The 18,229-nt window shown below is 40.0% G+C and overlaps 1 protein-coding gene across 6 annotated transcripts in view; it reads left to right on the plus strand.

Moving 5' to 3' along the window:
• Positions 1-4,033, plus strand: part of LOC106657739 (tyrosine-protein kinase Btk29A) — a 99,941-nt gene extending 95,908 nt beyond the window's left edge. For all 6 annotated transcript variants that reach the window (XM_023462611.1, XM_023462612.1, XM_014379402.2 and 3 more), the window contains 4 exons: positions 95-263; positions 714-832; positions 925-1,177; positions 1,261-4,033. In XM_023462611.1, coding sequence (XP_023318379.1) covers positions 95-263; positions 714-832; positions 925-1,177; positions 1,261-1,362 — 643 coding nt within the window. In that variant the 3' untranslated portion in view covers positions 1,363-4,033. The remainder of the gene's footprint in view (positions 1-94; positions 264-713; positions 833-924; positions 1,178-1,260) is intronic.
• The last annotated feature ends 14,196 nt before the right edge of the window (positions 4,034-18,229 follow it).

The following is an 18,229-nucleotide window of genomic DNA, read 5'->3' on the forward strand; positions in this document are numbered from 1 at the left end:
TGTGCGTTGTGCGGGCGACACGACGAATCGCTTGTGCAACGAGTCACGACGAGGCACGACGCGACTAACAATGGAATGCGCATTTGAATTTCAGGAAATTGCAACACCAAAACCTAGTCCAGCTGTACGGCGTCTGTAGCAAGGACAGGCCCATCTACATTGTAACGGAATACATGCGTCACGGATCTCTGCTCAATTATCTGCGCCGTCACGAAAATACACTCGGAGCCAATGTTGGATTGCTCTTGGACATGTGCATACAGGTAAATGTCGAGGAAGTGGTGTGGCGCCGTTCTTAAGCGTGTCAAGCCGTCGCTGCCGCCGAGTCGTCGGGAAACACTCGACAATGTATCCGCGAGTTTGAATATTTTATGCAAAATCCTCGTGTCGTAATTATTGGCTTTTTTTATTTGCTTGAAAATATTTAATACGGCGCGATATCGGATTAATCTCTAGCGTTTGAATGCCGATAATTTTACCTTTTTTTGCGACCTAAATTTTAGAGAAGGCATTAAAGAGTTAATTGCTCTCAAGTAGTTATTGATTTCCGAATCGACTTATAAAATGCACCTCTTTGTTTCCGTAGTGGAATAAAAGACCTCGGAAAATGAGTGTACCTTGAAAAATATACGACTTCGAGCGAGAGAAATCTTCGGAAAACTCATTTTATCGGTGATACAGTCGAGTGACAAAATCGTCCATTGTTATTTCAGGTATGCAAGGGAATGGCTTACTTGGAAAGACATAATTACATCCACAGAGATTTAGCCGCTCGTAATTGTCTCGTGGGCTCGGAGAACGTCGTCAAAGTCGCTGATTTTGGTTTAGCAAGGTATGAACATTTTTTTAATGTTCAATTTCTATAACGATAAAAATAAAAAATAAAATTTTAATGTAATATCGTGCATTCGTTTCACTCCGAAGGTATGTATTGGACGATCAATACACGAGCAGTGGCGGCACAAAGTTTCCGATAAAGTGGGCTCCACCAGAAGTCCTAAATTACACTCGATTCAGCTCGAAATCCGACGTCTGGGCTTACGGCGTCCTTATGTGGGAAGTTTTCACATGCGGTAAGATGCCCTACGGTCGACTAAAGAATACAGAAGTCGTCGAGCGCGTTCAACGTGGAATTATCCTAGAAAGACCGAAAGCCTGCTTCAAAGAAGTTTACGAGGTACGTTTATCTTGCAGGCGCGATATACTTTTGGTAAGATAATAAGACTAGTTTTGAGACTGAACGATATGTGTTCTGTATAGGTAATGCGAAAGTGCTGGGCACACTGCCCCGAGGTTCGACCATCTTTCCGCGTGCTAAAGGAGCAGCTGGTGAACGTGTCGCAGGGTCTGCTCAATGATTGACTTAGTCTGCTGCGGTGCTTACGCATCTCTTCGCCGAGCAGCAGCACCGGCAGCGGCAGCAGAAGCAGCAGACAACAGCGAGGCCTCCATCATCAGCAGCAGCAGCTCACCCCATTGTCTCCTTTGTCGTCGTCGATCAAGGGTTCGCGCTCGCCGAACCTCTTCGAGCGCTCGTCCTACAACTCGGCCACGCTGCCGCATCGGTTGCGCAGCAACGCCTCGCTACCGAGCGCCGCCGATCTGCTTCAACTGTCCGCCACGCTGTGCCGCTCGAGCAAGAAGCTGCGTCGTTCGCGCCGCGATCAACACAATCAGCACTCGGACGACTCGGGCATCGGCAAAGGCGGTGGCTCGAAGCGCGAGAGCGGCGCGTCCAGCGCCAGTCCCACGGCTCGGCTCAATGACGTCGACGACGACGACGACGATGACGATGACGACGTTGACCAAGTGAAAGATCGGCGCCAGCTGCTCGAGACTCCGGCTTCCAGTGTCTGCGACATCTGTAGTTCCTACGGCCATCCGTGGATCGACATTTGCAAGGCCATACGCGCTACCAAGGCCTGCAAGTGATCGTCTGCCGTACTTTCGTCTTGCACCTAGCGACTGCTCGGTGCGCGTTCTCGATACGATGATGACGACATCACTACGGCGGTGACGACGGAATTTCCATTGCACCCTGCGTCGTCCGTGCTCTACGATATCTCGTCGATTAATTTTTACTTTATACATACTCGATATAAATATGCAATTTGTACTGAAAAAGGTGCGTGATAACCGTCTTTTTTCGTACTTATACGAGCAAGGGCGAGATTTTTGTCATTTTTTATTTTTCACTATTAAGAGCAATTTTGAAGAACAATAACATTCGACTTCTTTTGTACTACGATTAATACGAAGAGACGAATTAATATAATGTTACGACGTGAATGAGCTATGTGTGACATATATGCACAAAGTGTCGATCAGTTTTCGCAATCTCTTTAAAGATTTAAGAATTTGACAAATGCAATTTTTCACATTAATTCGAAAACTTTTTACAAAAAAAAATTGTGAATAAATGCGAGAAAGTAAAAATAAAATAATACAACTCCAATTTCATTAACACGCATGGGTAACTAGGATTCTTTGACCATGCAAAAGTACGCGTATTACTTTAATAAAGGTTGGCTATCTCGGCGAGAATAAAGAAAAGCTTCCTCTGTGTATTTAATAACTATTTTTTCTGTAATTTTTTTTAAGCGTTAAACTAAATCATACACTCAAAGCCTTTCTTTTAGTACTGGAACATATGAATGTTTTCATTAATGTAAAACATTGTGTTGTTCTTTATGCGAACATGTTTAGAATAAAACGGTCGTTGTCTTTTAAACTGCATTTTTTATTGATACATTTGTTCGAAATCAGTTTAAGTGGAACTGAAAGTAGCTGAGAAATTGGTTGGGAGACATTGTTTATTGCGGTTTGATAAGGATGCCACCGAAGTCATTGTTGAATTTCAATTTCATCAAAGACTAGTGATTATTTAATACGCCAGTATGGTGAAAAGTGATAATACTAATATAGTTTGATAAAATAGTTTGATATGCAAGTAATAGATTTTCGTTTGAAACACAATTATTACTTACAAATATTAAGGGATGTGCATTGACTGACAAACACATAAAATACATAATGTGATTTTATTTTTACATTTCCATTGTGTGTGAATCAGTAGTAAGAGAGATGTTATTAATTTTTTTTTAAATATACGAAAATAACGTTTATGCAATGAATCATAAGATGCAAAAAAATTTTTTTGAAACAACGAATACTTTCCACTTTTGAAAATTAATAATTATGTGTTAGAACACTAATTGTCAGTATATCAGCAAAGACGAGTCATCAATTCGTCTTAATTGTCACCTCTAACAAATAAGATAAAATGATCAAACAATAATATAAATACAAGAAAACATGTGTAAATATTAACCACATAAGTTAATAATAAGTTTTATGATATAAACCTCTGTTGAACAGTAATTGTATGAGTGATTTATTATGATATAAAAATGTATTAATTAGATCATTGACACTTTGTTAGAACAAAGAGAGACGAATCTCTTTAAAATTCACTATCATCTAATGTATGTTGATATGGATGGGTTGAAATTCGAAATTTCTTGGTTGATAGAATATGAGCTTGTTCAAATGAGTGAGTGCAGTTTGAATGAAATCATGAAATTTCGAAACTTAACTAATGCTGCGAATAACCACTCAAAACCTTTGATGAATATTTTGACAGACGAAATGGTTAAATTTAATACATTTATTGAATTTATTTTTATTGAGAATCATTATAGAATGAGGCATTGATGAATATATTAGAGAAAACCATATCGAACAGTTTCATCTTTAAATTATAGGATATAAAACATTTGTTAATCGAAGTAATGAAATGCTCTGATAGATTGATTAATAAACCATTTCTGTCTAACTTTCTTAAAAAGCACTTTTTGTTACATAATACCGCTTTTATAGTTAGTCTAGTAATAAAATGTTATTTTACTGAATGTAGTCTGTTTATGTATTGTTTTATGTAATTGTTTTAACTTTTCAGTTTCCTATAATCCATAAATGTCATTTTAGTATGTGTCTCTTGAAATAATAAAAATTTCTTGATTTATATGACAAATAAGGATTAGTGATTTGACCTTGCTTTTATATTGCAGATTTTTTATGCTAGAAACCTGGAGTATTTTTTCAAAAATTATTTTAGTCTATAATTATTTTTTGCAAGAAAGTAATTTATGCAACGTATTCAGTCATACAAATCCAAGTATTTCCTTTGATGATATAAAACAGTCAAATATAGTTCAAGATGAGTGAAAAATATTGACGATTCTGAATGTGTTTATAAATAAATTTTTACAGTGCAAATGCTGTACTTTACACATACTGTATTCAAGCTTTATTGCAATTTGGATTCATGCTGCCATCCCGTGTATTCGAGCTCTACTATTGGCCCTAAAAAAATCAATAACGAAGGCAAGTCAGTAATCTAAAAAGCCGGTAACCGATAATAACTGCCTCAGATAAAATACATTGAAAGTAACTGTTATTTCTTTTGTTACCCTAAAAAGCTCGCTGTAAAAATGTTTCAAGCAAATGTAAGGCATTAGCAGTAAAAGTTTCTCGCACCACGTGCACATAGTTCATGGCACTAGAAAATTAACGGCTTTTCATTTACTTTTTCATTTTTACATTTGACACTGTAAAAAGCAATTTAAAATATGACAAAAGTACATTTAAATGGCCGAAAAAGATTAATGATGAGCCCAGGCTCAAACTGCTCGAAATTTTAACGACGTACTAAGTGTTTACTTTTTGGAGGCAATCCAAAAAAGCGTCGTAAATTCATCTCGGCTGGGCTGTAGGCTCGTCCGAACGTAAAAGTGTAGCAGCATGGACGCGAAGAGGGAGGCACACGTATCGGTACCTATAAAATTTCTCTCAAGGTCCCGCGGAATAATTAAAAATTCAAATGAACCAGGTCACATTTTCTGGGCCAGCTCTGCTTTATTTTCTTGTACTACGCATAGAGTTTAACATAAAAGTGTTGGAGTAACCGAAAAAGCTACCAAGTACTCGATTTGTTGCTCGAGTACACGCCTGAAAAAAAAAAAAAAAAACGAATCGATTCCTAATAACGCTACGTATCATTAAAAAATGTAATCTCCTTTTTGATTTTTTCTGTAGAACCGAAATGTTTTCATCGTTTTGGGTTTCAAGAAAAATTGTACACATAGGCCAAGGTAGAAAAAACAGAAAAGTCCCAGGGCCTGTGTAATTAGTGATCACGGAGAAGCCGAGGATAGTAATATACTAATACCGCCATAATTACCAACTCCAAAAATTTATAAAATTAAATTTATATTACAGTCTGCTTTTAAAAATCGAAGGTCTTCAGAACATCAATTTACCTATTTTAACGTCTTTATTATTACGAATAATGAATGACCAGAAAATGACGTTTTATAACTATTTATTGGTTTGTTTATGGCGATTTTTTTGTTAAAATTATGTTAGAAATATTAAGCGAATAATTGTTTTAAAAAAACTCTGACAAGTTTCCAACCGATTTAAATACGAAAATGCCACTTCAAGTTTCTACCACTAGATGGCGAATACCTTTATTTCTATAAATCTGCAAGTGGCAAAGTAGAAATAATGGTATAAGTCAAAGTACAGTTTTGAAAGATTATTGTTTGGATAGGAAAAATTTAGCTGGTGCAGATCGATACCCAGGACAAGAGGGGTTAGACAACCCTCCAATGGGCCGTGGCTAGTTTCTCGCCGGACAACGCAAATCTCGTGGTGGATAAGCATGTGTAAAATATTGTTTTAATGTTTGCTGTTATTTAACTTTTGCCGATTTTTCATGTCATTCAATTAAATAAATTTAAAGAGAAATAGCTTTAATTTTTCTATTGATAACTCACGATCATTCGATATAAAATGATTTAAATTGTGTATTCATTACTACAGTACCTTATTGAGACCAAAGTTATTCATAGACACATCATAAATACAAAAAAAATGATGCTAAAGCGCCACAAGTATTCGAAAAAAGCCCGAACACTCAAAAAAGTTCAATGTCGGACTCGACGAGTCTCGCTCTAGTCGAGTAAAACTCAAAAAAGCTGGTGTACTCGCACACCCCCATAGTTCGAGACAAAGTATCTTGCCACTTACTAGCCCGCCCACGCGCCTCGCTCGATCGTCACCGCGTGTGTCATGCACAGGGATAGAGCTCTATACAATTTCGCGCGGGCTCGGTTTACACGTGGGCCGCGTACTTCTATGAACTGCAGAAGCTAATTATAATATATCATGATAAAGGGAAGTTTCCGTTATTGCTTGTGAGCGGAGCTAGGATAGCTACAACTAGGATGTATCTATATGCATACGGACGAAGCTGCAGCAGTAGCAGCAGCAGCAGCACCACCACCACCATCACTGACTAAGCAATCGTGGGTGAGCGTCGTCTACTACTACTCCGTTGCAGCGCGAAGCCAAACTTAATCAACTAATCCTTTGGCCTTATGACTTCGGCGCGCCGCGGCGCGCAGTCGGTTGTACATTCATCCGGGGCGGCAACAGGCGCACACAGAACAATGTTGCTGTCACGTCGTACTCCTATACATATATATGCATAACCGGAGTAACAACGCACACAAAATCAACGACGTTGTGGTGGTTGGCGTCTACGTGTGCGTATACGTATAGCTGCGTTGCAAGGAGCCGTATATACGTACATACCCTCCTGCGCGAACACGCTTGTTATACTTCTTCTCTACGTGTATTATGTACTGTACGCGTGTGTACGTATCCACGCAGGAGGGTATATATATATACCGTGTGTAGCGGTACAGGGTGTATATAAACTTTATACAGCCCTTGTTGTTGTTGTTGTTCGGCCTGTAACGGTAGCGAGCCGCCTCCACGCATGGCTGGCACGATATCTGCCAGCGCTCGTATACACACAGTTTCGGGGGCAGCTATGATATATGTCCGTCCTGAACGGGAAATAATTTTTTACAGGCCTTGCGATTTTGGACCCCCGCCGTTCTCTCGTTAATAAAATCGAGATAATAGCCACTTTCTTGTATACGAACGCAAACTGGAGCTCCGAGCTTGCAAAAAGCTCGGAGCTCCCTGCAAAAAGCTTGTACGTATATTACATGTAAATACGTCAATGGAAAGTTTGCCAGTGCCAATAAGAGCCCGAGAGAGAGGGAGAATAGACGTACCTAACATTTTGAAGCCGTTAAGATATTTAACTTTCAAAGTTTCTCTCTCTCTCTATTCGCGGCGTGTAACAAAGTTAGGCAATAGCACAACACGCGGCCTGAGCTTGCAGCCTGTGCAGTTATATAGACTGACCGCGCTCGCGTCGCCCGTCGCACTGCGGACTCTCTCTCTCTCTCTCTCTCTCTCTCTGTCTCTCCTGTAGTAGTAGTAGCAGCAGCAGCAGCGAAATGGGCAACGTTTGCTTTGTTAATTTTCCTTGCCAGAGATTCGTGTGTTTGTCCTTGGAAAATCACTCTCCGGAGTCGGCTATCTCGTTTTTGCATGAACACTACTACTGTCCGTTATACATACATTATGACCCTCGCCATCTGCAGCCGCTACACGCTACGCGAATTCGCATATATATTTTACGCGCTTGCAACAACTGTACGAGGAAAAAAAAGGAGAAGCTCTTTTCTTTTCAACTTTCGATCGTCGATATTCCATCGAGATTGGCGTCCGTACGTACGTAAGGTATGCATGATATCCGAAAATAGCTGTCCAGCTATCGAGAAATCACTGCAGACGCGCGTGCGTTAGCGATAGATGAAATGTTCGCGTTAAGCTTTGCACATGTTCTGTACAACGTTCTCTCTTGCCTTGGCAATCGACAGCCCTTTTTCCCGTAGCAATACGTAAAAATACCGCAGGGCGAAAAAAATTTCTTCTTTTTTCTCGATTCTCTTTTGAAAATGTAAAAATGAAACGTTCGATTTCTATATCGCGAAAAAACGTTTAATCATCTTCATGTGTTTAATGTTGAAATCTTTCAACTTGCTTCACGTAACGCACAAGTAAGCGAGAGAGAGAGAGAGAGAGAGAGAGAGAGAGAGGTTAGCACTTAAATCGTTAGAGAGCGTCGGCGTTAGGCAAGTGTCTTGGATAAGATGCCTTAGAGCTACCTCTCTCGGCAAAAGAGAGAGAGAGAGAGGGAGAGTACAGTTGTGAGCTGCTGCTGCAGCAAGCTTTCGCTCATATATATATGAAGGTAGACGCTTTGCCTGCGCGCCTGCCTAGTGTCTTATGAAAGCTCGCAAGCACCGGAGCTTCATGCATAACGTATAAGTAAACAGTGGGCTTCAGGACTCGCACTTTGTTGCACTTGTTCGTCGGAGGCCAAGTATTATAGTCGTTTCTGTGTGTGTGTGTGTGTGCAGTATGCTCGCACGCTCGCTTATAAATATACCCGAGCAGTCATGAATTTCCAATTTAATCTTTAAAATATAAACAAGGGCTTTATGCGCTCGATTACTTTTTTCCCCCCTCGTCGTTGCTGTTGCAGTTGCAAAAGTATCAAGATAAAAATTGATTCGCATGCAGATATACCGACGAGGCCAATTTTCGATCCGAACGATATGTAACGATCCGAGTCTGTATATTATATTCTCTTTGCGATCGCCAAACGTTTATAAACGAGTTTATAATACGTATACATGTCGTGTACATGTATATCGTCGTCGAAGCGACCGCGAAAGGAGAAAATGTCCTTTGCCACGCGGGCATCTGTGTATTATATACGTATAACAAATAAGATAAAAGCAGCGATTAAAATCATAGACGTTATATACGTATAGACGCGTAATATATCGCCGCTATACAGCTTGGGCAACTTGATCGGCTTCCAAAACCCTTATGCCTTATATTGTCACGATGCGGCGGCGGCGGCGGCAAGCGATAGATATTTGCAGCCTTTATAGACATAACATACTGACACACACGTGTACTTACGTACGTATACGAGGAAGCCCCACGAATAGAAGGAAGAGGCGCGATCGCGACATCAAGTGCTACTGCTGCGCCGGCCGATATCGTACGATAAAGCGCGGGCGAGCGCCTATATGTAGCTGCAGCAGTGGCAGCTTCTCGCTCCCTCTCAAAGTCTGTACTGCCAGCAACAGCAGCAGCACCACCACCACCTCGAGCGCCACTGCATCGATGCTGTGTGAGTGTGTGTTGGTATATAGACACTCGAAAATAGAGTCTCTCTCGGTGAAAAATTTTCCCGCTGACCCAGCGTATATAATAATGCGTCGCAAACTGCATTGTCTCTTCTTGCCTCCAACGGTGACGCTTGCGGCACAGCGCGACGACCATGTGTACACGAGCTTTAATGATGAAAGACGTCGTAGTCTTCGTCGAGGTGCACCTAGTTTTTCACCTCAGATTTATTGCGTGTCTTTTACGTACGATTCGAATTCAACGTTTCTTCGAGATTTTTCGTCGCACAGCTAGTACTACTACGATCGATCGATATGCACCAAACGCTGTAAATTAGACGCGGTGACGAGATTTCGGGCAGAGATTTTTTCCGATGCTTTTTTTTGCTCGTGCCTGCGACTCGACGAACTTGGCCGTGTAAGGAATTTTTTTTTCCATTTTCAACTTTTTTATCATCGCTTACACGTGTATTTGACGCATTGATTTTATCGCGGTTACATATAAAAAAATGTTACCTTGGGCTCGTTTATGTACATACGTACCCACAGACACTCATACACACACGGGTTAAATAATTTATGGATATATTCGCAGTGGCTGTGTACAATTGGTGCAGTACGAAAATTAGCAAAAGCGCGTTTCGCCGAGCCCATTGGAAAAATAATCATTTCTTCGTGCGCCGAGAGAGTGAGAGCTAAAGAGAGAAAGGGAGCAAATGCAAACTTGGACTGGTTATCAATTATATCGGTTGTACGGTCGCTGGCGCGCGTGTGGAATTGGTTCGCGCGTTGAAATTTTAGCCGCCGCGTCGTGGCTGCTGCTGCTGCTGTTCGTGCAGCGGTGCAACGCGCTAGGCGCGCGGGGGTGTGGGCTATTGTGCGGCCAGTAACCGCATTCTGTAAACACGGCTCGAGCTCGGGCTACGTACGTATCACAGTCATACTGCACAGCTGCTGCTTATACTGCAGCGCCAATATATATGCATGAACACTGCCTGCGCGACACGGCAGTGGTGAGACACGGGTATTTTAGCGCACACGTTTGGGAGATTTTGGAGCCCAAAAAATCAAAGCCTATCATGGATGTAGGGAGACTCGCGTATCTCGTGAGGCGTGTGTTTTAGTTAGCGGAATCTCCGATTAATGTTTCGTCGACAAATTAACTTTATAAAGAGACGCTCGAAAGTTATTCGATGTAGAGAGATACCAAGGCAGAAGAGGCTCATTACGATTAGCGAAAGGAATATACAGAAAACACAATGCTTCGCCCCCCACGTGCAGGAAATCGAAAAGTTGGAGAAGTCGATAAACGCGGCGCGCCGTAGTGCGCAATTCTCTTCGATTCGACTCTTACATTGGTATATAAGTGTATACGATATACACATACATACAACGTATTTGGCAAGTAGTAGCGCGACTTTAGCTTCATTAATCGTCTCATCCTTTCTCTCGACTGTGCAACTAAGATCGTGACAAATTTTATAAAGGGCGCGTACATTTCTTTCTTCGAGTTTTACATTTTAAAAATCATCCAGCCGTCTTTCTGCGCGCGTACGGTTCCTTCTCCTCCCTAACAGCTTCGTCGTCGTCGTCGTCTTGGCGCGCGTTGGAATGAATTTTGAATGAAGCCATTTAAAGTTCTTCCAAAGTGTACGGCTCATGTTCAATTGGACGAGATTCGCAACTATTCGCAGTATTTCAACGATTAAGCCCATTTCCCGAGCGTTCTCGTTAATTCTTACGGTCGCGGATTTTGGATTCGAAAATTTTAACCTTGCTGCAGCTGTTGAAGATGAGAAAGAGAGACAAAGAGAGCCATTCTATCCCCGAGCTCCCATTTTTTACCTCTCATTAAGGAGCGTCTGGGAAGGAAAAACATCGGGAGAAAGCTAATTTGCTTGTAAATATAGAGGAGCAAGATTCGAGCTTCTCAGCATCTTTTCGTCAGAATTCCAAGTATTAGTAGTCGTGCGTGCAGCAGACTTATCCTCGTACATGCATATAGCGTAAGAGAATTTAAGCGCGATGCTTCATAAACATGCACGTACGCGCAGATCATCGACTTAAAGCAGAGCGATCTTTCGCCCTATCTCTCTCTCTCTCTCGTTTCGGGAAAAAAGCATGGAGCTAGATAATCTCTTTAAAAAATCCGATTTCACGTCTACCAAGCTATATCGAGCTTGCGAGCTTTTCACTCCCTCGCAGGCAGCAGCAGGTCGCAGGAAAATGTGATCCTCCCACGCGTCCTCGAGAGTTTTCTTCGCTCCATGCATGCGTCTTTGCGCTACGCGCGTTTCGGAAGAGTTCAATGATGCCAGTGGGGGACATGTCACGCGCGTACACACGTATAGAGAGAGAGCGAGCTAGCCACTTTGAAAAGAAGATGTCCCTAGTCGATAGTAGTCCTTACACACTTATACGTCGTGATTTTCGTGAAATTTTTCGTCCTCCGATACTGCCTGGCGCTTCGCTCTTCTCCCACGCTCGAATCTGATGAGAAACTTTGCATTTGAATCGCGCGAGTCGAGCGGCCTCGAAGGGATAGTAGTACGTACGTATGCAAGCAGCAAAATTAATACGAGACCAAGCCGGTGTCGCGTCGTGTTAGCTGTACGTACAGATGAGCATGCAGTTACACGGAGGAAGAGGGACACAGAATTCGATGCCGCTCCGGTACTTAGTCGCCGATCGCATAAACGTAACTATAGCGAGTACTGCGCCGCACACAGCGTGTATATCCGAGCACTCGACGCGACGTCGTATCCAATGCTCTCATTATCGTGTTCGATATCTATTGTAATAGCTCGAAATCTCGATGTTTAGCTATATGTGCGCGGAGGGGCGGTATAGCGTCGGGTCGTGTTTGTGTAATTGCTACATCGTTTCATATTGTCGCTGCTGCGTCGAGCTTAATACGACGATACAAGAAGGTTAGGCAGAGAGATACGAGCGCGCGTATAGTGTGTCACACTTATGACTCGTAAAATGTCTAAATAATAATAATACGGGCCCATAAGATGTGCATCGTAATCGCGATTTATCGTTTTCTGGACGATGCACTCTAGGCTTTATGTTGCAAATTAATTTTCGAGAATTTTAAAACTGTGCTGATGATTTATCAATGTCCAAGATATGAGCTATTCGAGCTTTTTTTGAAGGATAGACCCTTTCCAAGCTAAATTGCGATAATTAAGCAGCTCCTCGTTGTCTATACAGCGACTGATTACCTGTTCTAGGCTTACATATTTTACGATTCATATACATCTTGAATTTATCATCCCTCATTAGTAAACGTTGGCGTAGCTTTTTAACTGCAGGCAAACTATCCGAAATTCTGCGAGCATTAATCTCTCGGCTAGATCGCGCGCGCACGAGGGACAAACTGGATTATCACTTTGTCCTATTGAGCAAGGGAGGCGGGGAAAAGTAAGAGAGGATATATGTACAGCCTTATCTTCTCAAGGACGGAGTGCGACACAAGAGAAATATCATTAATCGTGCGAGCAAAATTAGAGGATCGAGATTTTGCGATGAGCATTTTTTATTTTTATTTTTTTACTCGTGGCGATCGGCTCTCGATGAAAATTGTTCAATTTCACTGGCTCGAGCGTTCGTTACAGCGGATTTTTAATATTCGAAGATTTTACGCTTTTGTATGTGAATAACAAAGAACCGAAGGGATGAAATTACGACTTTACGTTTTATGATTTTATTCTCGCGGAAAAATTAATCAATTTCTTTTACAAAAAAATCGCAAATAAACGTACTAGCACTCTTTCAGCACAATACAGTATCATGATAATACGTGAATATACGTATTTTGTACTATACCTGTCAAACTATAAAGAGCATATCTATTCTTGAAACTATAGTACCAGCCCTTGCCTGCTTTAAATGTATCATTTTTCCTATTTTTTTTGTTCAATTGTGCGTGATCTTCTCGAGCTTTAGTTTGAATTATACCTACTCATTGAAATGTGCCTCGTCAGACGAAAGCAATCCTGACTCCACTTGCAAAGCATCTCCTCGGTTTCTACTACCAGCTTGTTTCTCGTGAATTTACAAATGCAGCGGTTTGTCCCAATGCTTTAGAACTTTCAATAATTTCATTTATCTTTCAGTATCGAATTTTTAATATAATTTGTACTGAGTCCCAATCGTTCAGCAATAGAAGAAGTTGTTTCACCTTTCTCAAGACAGTGCAAAATTTCCATTTTTTCTGTCAAAGTCAATCTTACTCTTCGTATGATTTCTGGAAAATTCTCATCACTCGAAGCCATTTGCACAATAAAACAAGCACTTTGAAAAATAAAACGGGGAGAAAAATGAACCGTTGAACTATTATGTTGACTAAATGCTGCAAATATATGTGATTGAAAATGTCTGATACTTCATATAAGACGTTGAGAATAATAAGTAGATATAAACACAATTTCTTTTGTATTTCCATACATACATTACACATCATATCGACATGTACTTGACCTGCGAAGAACGCTAAATATAAATGCAATTTATAACAAGTGTCGCATTTCGGCCTACAGTGCATGAGATGAATCGCGGATAGTATAAACCCGCGAATAAGAGGATTTTTAGATTCTTTAGAGTTCGTCATTTATTGAACGAATTTACGTCACTAGCGTAATGTTATGTATGTTTGATCTCGGTGACAGTCTACAACTTGTTAATACTCATAATTCAGAAAATAAAAACAAATCACTAATATTACAGTTGGATTTCAATGGCGAGATAATTATGAAGAATAATAATATCTGAAATCTCAAAATTTTCGGTTTTCAACCTTATTAGGACGCGATAAAAGTGTTAAACTCGTTCTGCTTTCGACGCGTGAGCGAAGCTAATGACGCAAATTGCAGAAGACAATGGGCGAGCGATTTGTTGGAGTTTCGGTCGCACACGCGTTAGTGAAAACGAAACATTTTCTAACTAATGTATAGACGCGGATAGGTCAAGCGGAAAAAAATTCTTGATTTTTAAAAGTGTTGATTGGAAGCCTGGATGACACGAAAAGCGCGATTCTCGTAAAAAATAAAAATGAAGAAATGCTACTAATTAAAATACATTGATATTAATTGGGTGAAAAGTAAATGTGCGTTAAACGCACAGTTGGGGCCTCGAAAATTGGATCATTCTCTTTTTCTCTCTCTTTTTTTTCGTGAAAAACAAGTGGCAAATTAAAGAAACACAAATGTGGTAAACTAATTGAAAAATAACTTATTCAGTCGCGGCGCGCAGCAGCTCTTATATGCTGCGCCGATGCCTTGGGGCTAGTGCCGTGCTCGAGCTTTTAGCTTTGTATACGCGTTATCCTTTTTCAAACCTCCGCAAACGAGGTATATACGCGTGCTAAGAGAAGTAAAAACAAAAAAAATATATATAACGAAGCCGAGAAAATAATGTGCCACGATACGCCTGCGATGCGCTCTGGATAATTAAAGTACGAAGTTGCATAAAAAAAAGGTAAAAAAGGACAGGGAGACCTCGAAGGGTACACTTTTTTGAAAAAGTAATAACAATTTGTTTTGCTCGTCAAATGAGGTCATCAGTAAAGTGACAAAAACTAATACTCTGAAATGTTTTGATTTTTTAACGATGAAGTAAAGATTCTCGTTGAAATCTCTGTGGTGCTACATCAAAGAGGTTTCCTTTCAGTCTATCCAAAAATCTATTATTTTTATGATATAAAAAAAAGGTTTAATAAAAATACAATTTTAAATTATTAAATGAATATGGTTTTTATTTATGTTGGATAGGTATTATCCAAATTTTCAATTGCATTTTACTGTGAAAAACTATTTACTTATTCTTTATGTTATTATATGTTTTGTTATATTTGGTTATACATTAAGTAGAACTTATAAGAGAAAGTGTAAGTTCACAGTCCTCCCGGGACGAACTTTAATAAATATTATCAAATCAAACAAACCAAATTAAGTTTTAAATAAAATTATAAATTGGCTCAAGTATTATAAGCAAAATGTATAAATAGATAAATCGGTTAATTAGTAATTGTCAATAATATGCTCATAAACGTTTTTGAAATAGTCCCTCGAACACCTTATAAAGTAAAAATAAATTATAATACCATAAGATAAATTTTACTCTTTCAATTTCTGCAGCACGAAATAGAAAGATCTATCGTTTGATTGAATCATCAAAATGGATTAAAGTGAGAAGAATTAATTCGAGAGAGTTTACTGGAAAAGAAATTTAAACGAACACAACAATGATATTTCAAAAGGCCAAAAATACGTAATTGTGATATTTGTCAGGAGGCATTTGCACTATAGAATCAAACATGATAAAACACGTGGACACAACTCACAATGAACCAAAAAATTACTTGTGCGACAAGTGCGAAAAGAAATTTGAGTTCAAAAGCCATTTGAGTAGACACTAAATATCGGTACACAAAGTTTGCGAAGATTTCACGTGCAATAAGTGCGAGAGGAAATTTGGAAATAAATCAACATTACTCAAACACAAAAAAATATTTCACGAAGTTTTCAAAAATTACTTATGTGAAAAGTGTGCAAAGAGATTCGATACTAAACATAGTTGCTTTTGCACATAAAGAAAGTACACGTCAGTTGTGAAAATTTCACCTGTGTAGTAGTGCTTTATTTTGGCAGGTGATTTCGCGCTTTATTTGCGGGAATTTGTAGCAGAAAGGTTTTGCGTTTGATTTAAAAAAAAGGCTTCAATATTCAAAAAATTTTTTCCAACAAATTTCGAAATTTTTTTTCCCGCCAAAATTCAAAAAATTTTTTCCTGCAGAAAAATTATTATGCTGGGGCAGCAAAAGATATTTTGCTAATCACGCTGTTCACTTTTGTTGGATTTGGGCATAAAATTGTTTTCAGTGTATACTGCTGTTGCGTCTACGCAAATCACATGCGGTAGTTGAAATGTTAATTTAGGTGCGTTCGATTGAGACAACAGTAAAATTCAAATTTCTTTCAAAGTAGATGATATTCGACCGTTCACTCCAGTAGTGTAAATCAAAGTAGACTCAGTATTGCAGTACGGGGATCGCGGAGGTGGACTTATTTCCTTTGATCGGGAATCGTTTGAAGCGAAATGGATTTATCTCGTTAAGCACGGTGTTATATTTAACGATAGGTGCTATTTTCAGCTTTTGTGACACTTGTATCTTAAAGTAGACATAACATATAGGTAATTTATGTCATAAACTCGATTTCGAAAAAAATGGAGTTGTCTCGTTAGCCCTTTCCACCACAGATTTAATAACTTAATTTAAACCAAAACATGATTTCTACATTAATTCAAAATAAGTAAAAGTTTTCTTAATCTTTCTCTTTTCTTAGTGCTTTTATCAATTCAAAATCTTATTTTAATGCTCTTCGAATTGTGTGAGTTTACCTCACACGAGAAAAGTTTGCGGTTTGGGTATGGCTCTTTTTTCACCACCGACCATAGTCTTAACGCTATTAAATTTATTTGCAATAAAGTAATTAACCAAATAAACGGGTTGTCATCAGTTTGATAGTTCAAATTAGACCAAATAAAAATGAGAAATATTGTGGACAAAAGATGACAATCGTCAAGTTCTGATGACTGTTCTAAAACGACCTGTTGAATATTTTAAAATCATAAAGCTTTTTAGAAATTATAAAATCGACTGTAACTATTAATATGTTGAAGAATTGCACGAACACATTTATTTTTTTGACGCACCTCGTTTTTTCTTTTTTTATAATATAATTAGACACTTAGTTACAGTCATTATAGCTCTTATTTTTAAGTAATGTATACTGTATACACCTGAAGTCCAGTAAAAATTGAGCTAAACTGACAACGTTCGTCTTTCGTTAGAACGATAATAATGACAAACGTTTCACCAAGTATCGTTCACAAAAATATATGAAACAAGGTACATGTGTTGTTGTGATTGACTAATCGTCCAATTATACTTAAAACCCGTTTCTTCTTATTTTAGTGTTTCTCGAATTGCTTCAAACGCGCGTAATTTATGTGAAGTGAAATTGAGCGCTCGAGCTACCGGGCGAGTTTATAAACTTTTATCAATTTCATCCTACAAGGTCGTGTGGTGCATCGCTCGCTCATCATTCGAGCTTCGCCAAAAGTGTGTCCGCTTAGAGCTTTATAAGGCCATTTTGAACGACGCATCCGTCATTAAAATGCCTTTTACAGTGAGATCATATCAGATGCGTATAGTCGCGCGCGGCACGTTAAACATAAACGGGACAAACAAAAACCGCTCTAAAAGCTCTCCTACGTACGGTATCGTACGGGGTAACGTGTACTAGCGAGCTTTTTGCAATTGCGCGTGCAAGCGCAGTTATCGCGCGAAAGATTGAATTTGAGATTTACGAGAATTAATAATTAAAACTTTACTCGGACAATCGTGGATGGAAAAATATGTCCGCGTATGTATACACAGGCGCGTTATTACGCGTCGACGCAATTGCGGATATTTACATCGATAATATGCGTCAACGCGATACGACCAACCGCGCGACTATTGAAAACGTTTCGCGATTCGCGTAGTTCTATGGTTGCAGCGCCGTTGCGCTATGCACGGGGTGCGATAGCCTAGCGTGGATAGGCGCGTACGTCGAGTCGTGGCTGGCGCCTGCCGAGTTTGGCTGGGCCGAAGGATATTGAGAAAAACGAGCCGCTGCATGTACTCGATGCATCTATACAGGTATAGATGGCCTGCAACTGCCGGAGCTCTCTGTAGCGTGTGACCGAGCTATACAGTTGTTGTATTAGCAGTAGGGAGCTAACTGCTGCTGCTGCTGTACGTACAGTAGTAGTAGTGGTGGTAGTAGTAGCAGTAGCAGCAAAGAGGGAGAGAGAGGCTCATCCGCGTGGCTCTCTCTCTCTCTCTCTAGCAGGCGTGTGCTGTATAGCACAGCTGCAGAGCTACACTACACTAGCAGCTAGCTAGCCTGTGTATGCGACGAGAGCCAAGTTCTGCGCGAGCACAGGTGATAACGCTGCAGCAGAGCGGCGCGGTGTGCGCAGAACTGAGAGAGCGAGTGTGCCGAGGCCTTCCAGGGGGAGGTCTGCTGCTGCTGCTGCTGCTCTGTGAG

This window comes from Trichogramma pretiosum, unplaced genomic scaffold (assembly GCF_000599845.2).
Source record: "Trichogramma pretiosum strain Unisexual culture from Peru unplaced genomic scaffold, Tpre_2.0 scaffold79, whole genome shotgun sequence".
NCBI lineage: Eukaryota > Metazoa > Arthropoda > Insecta > Hymenoptera > Trichogrammatidae > Trichogramma > Trichogramma pretiosum.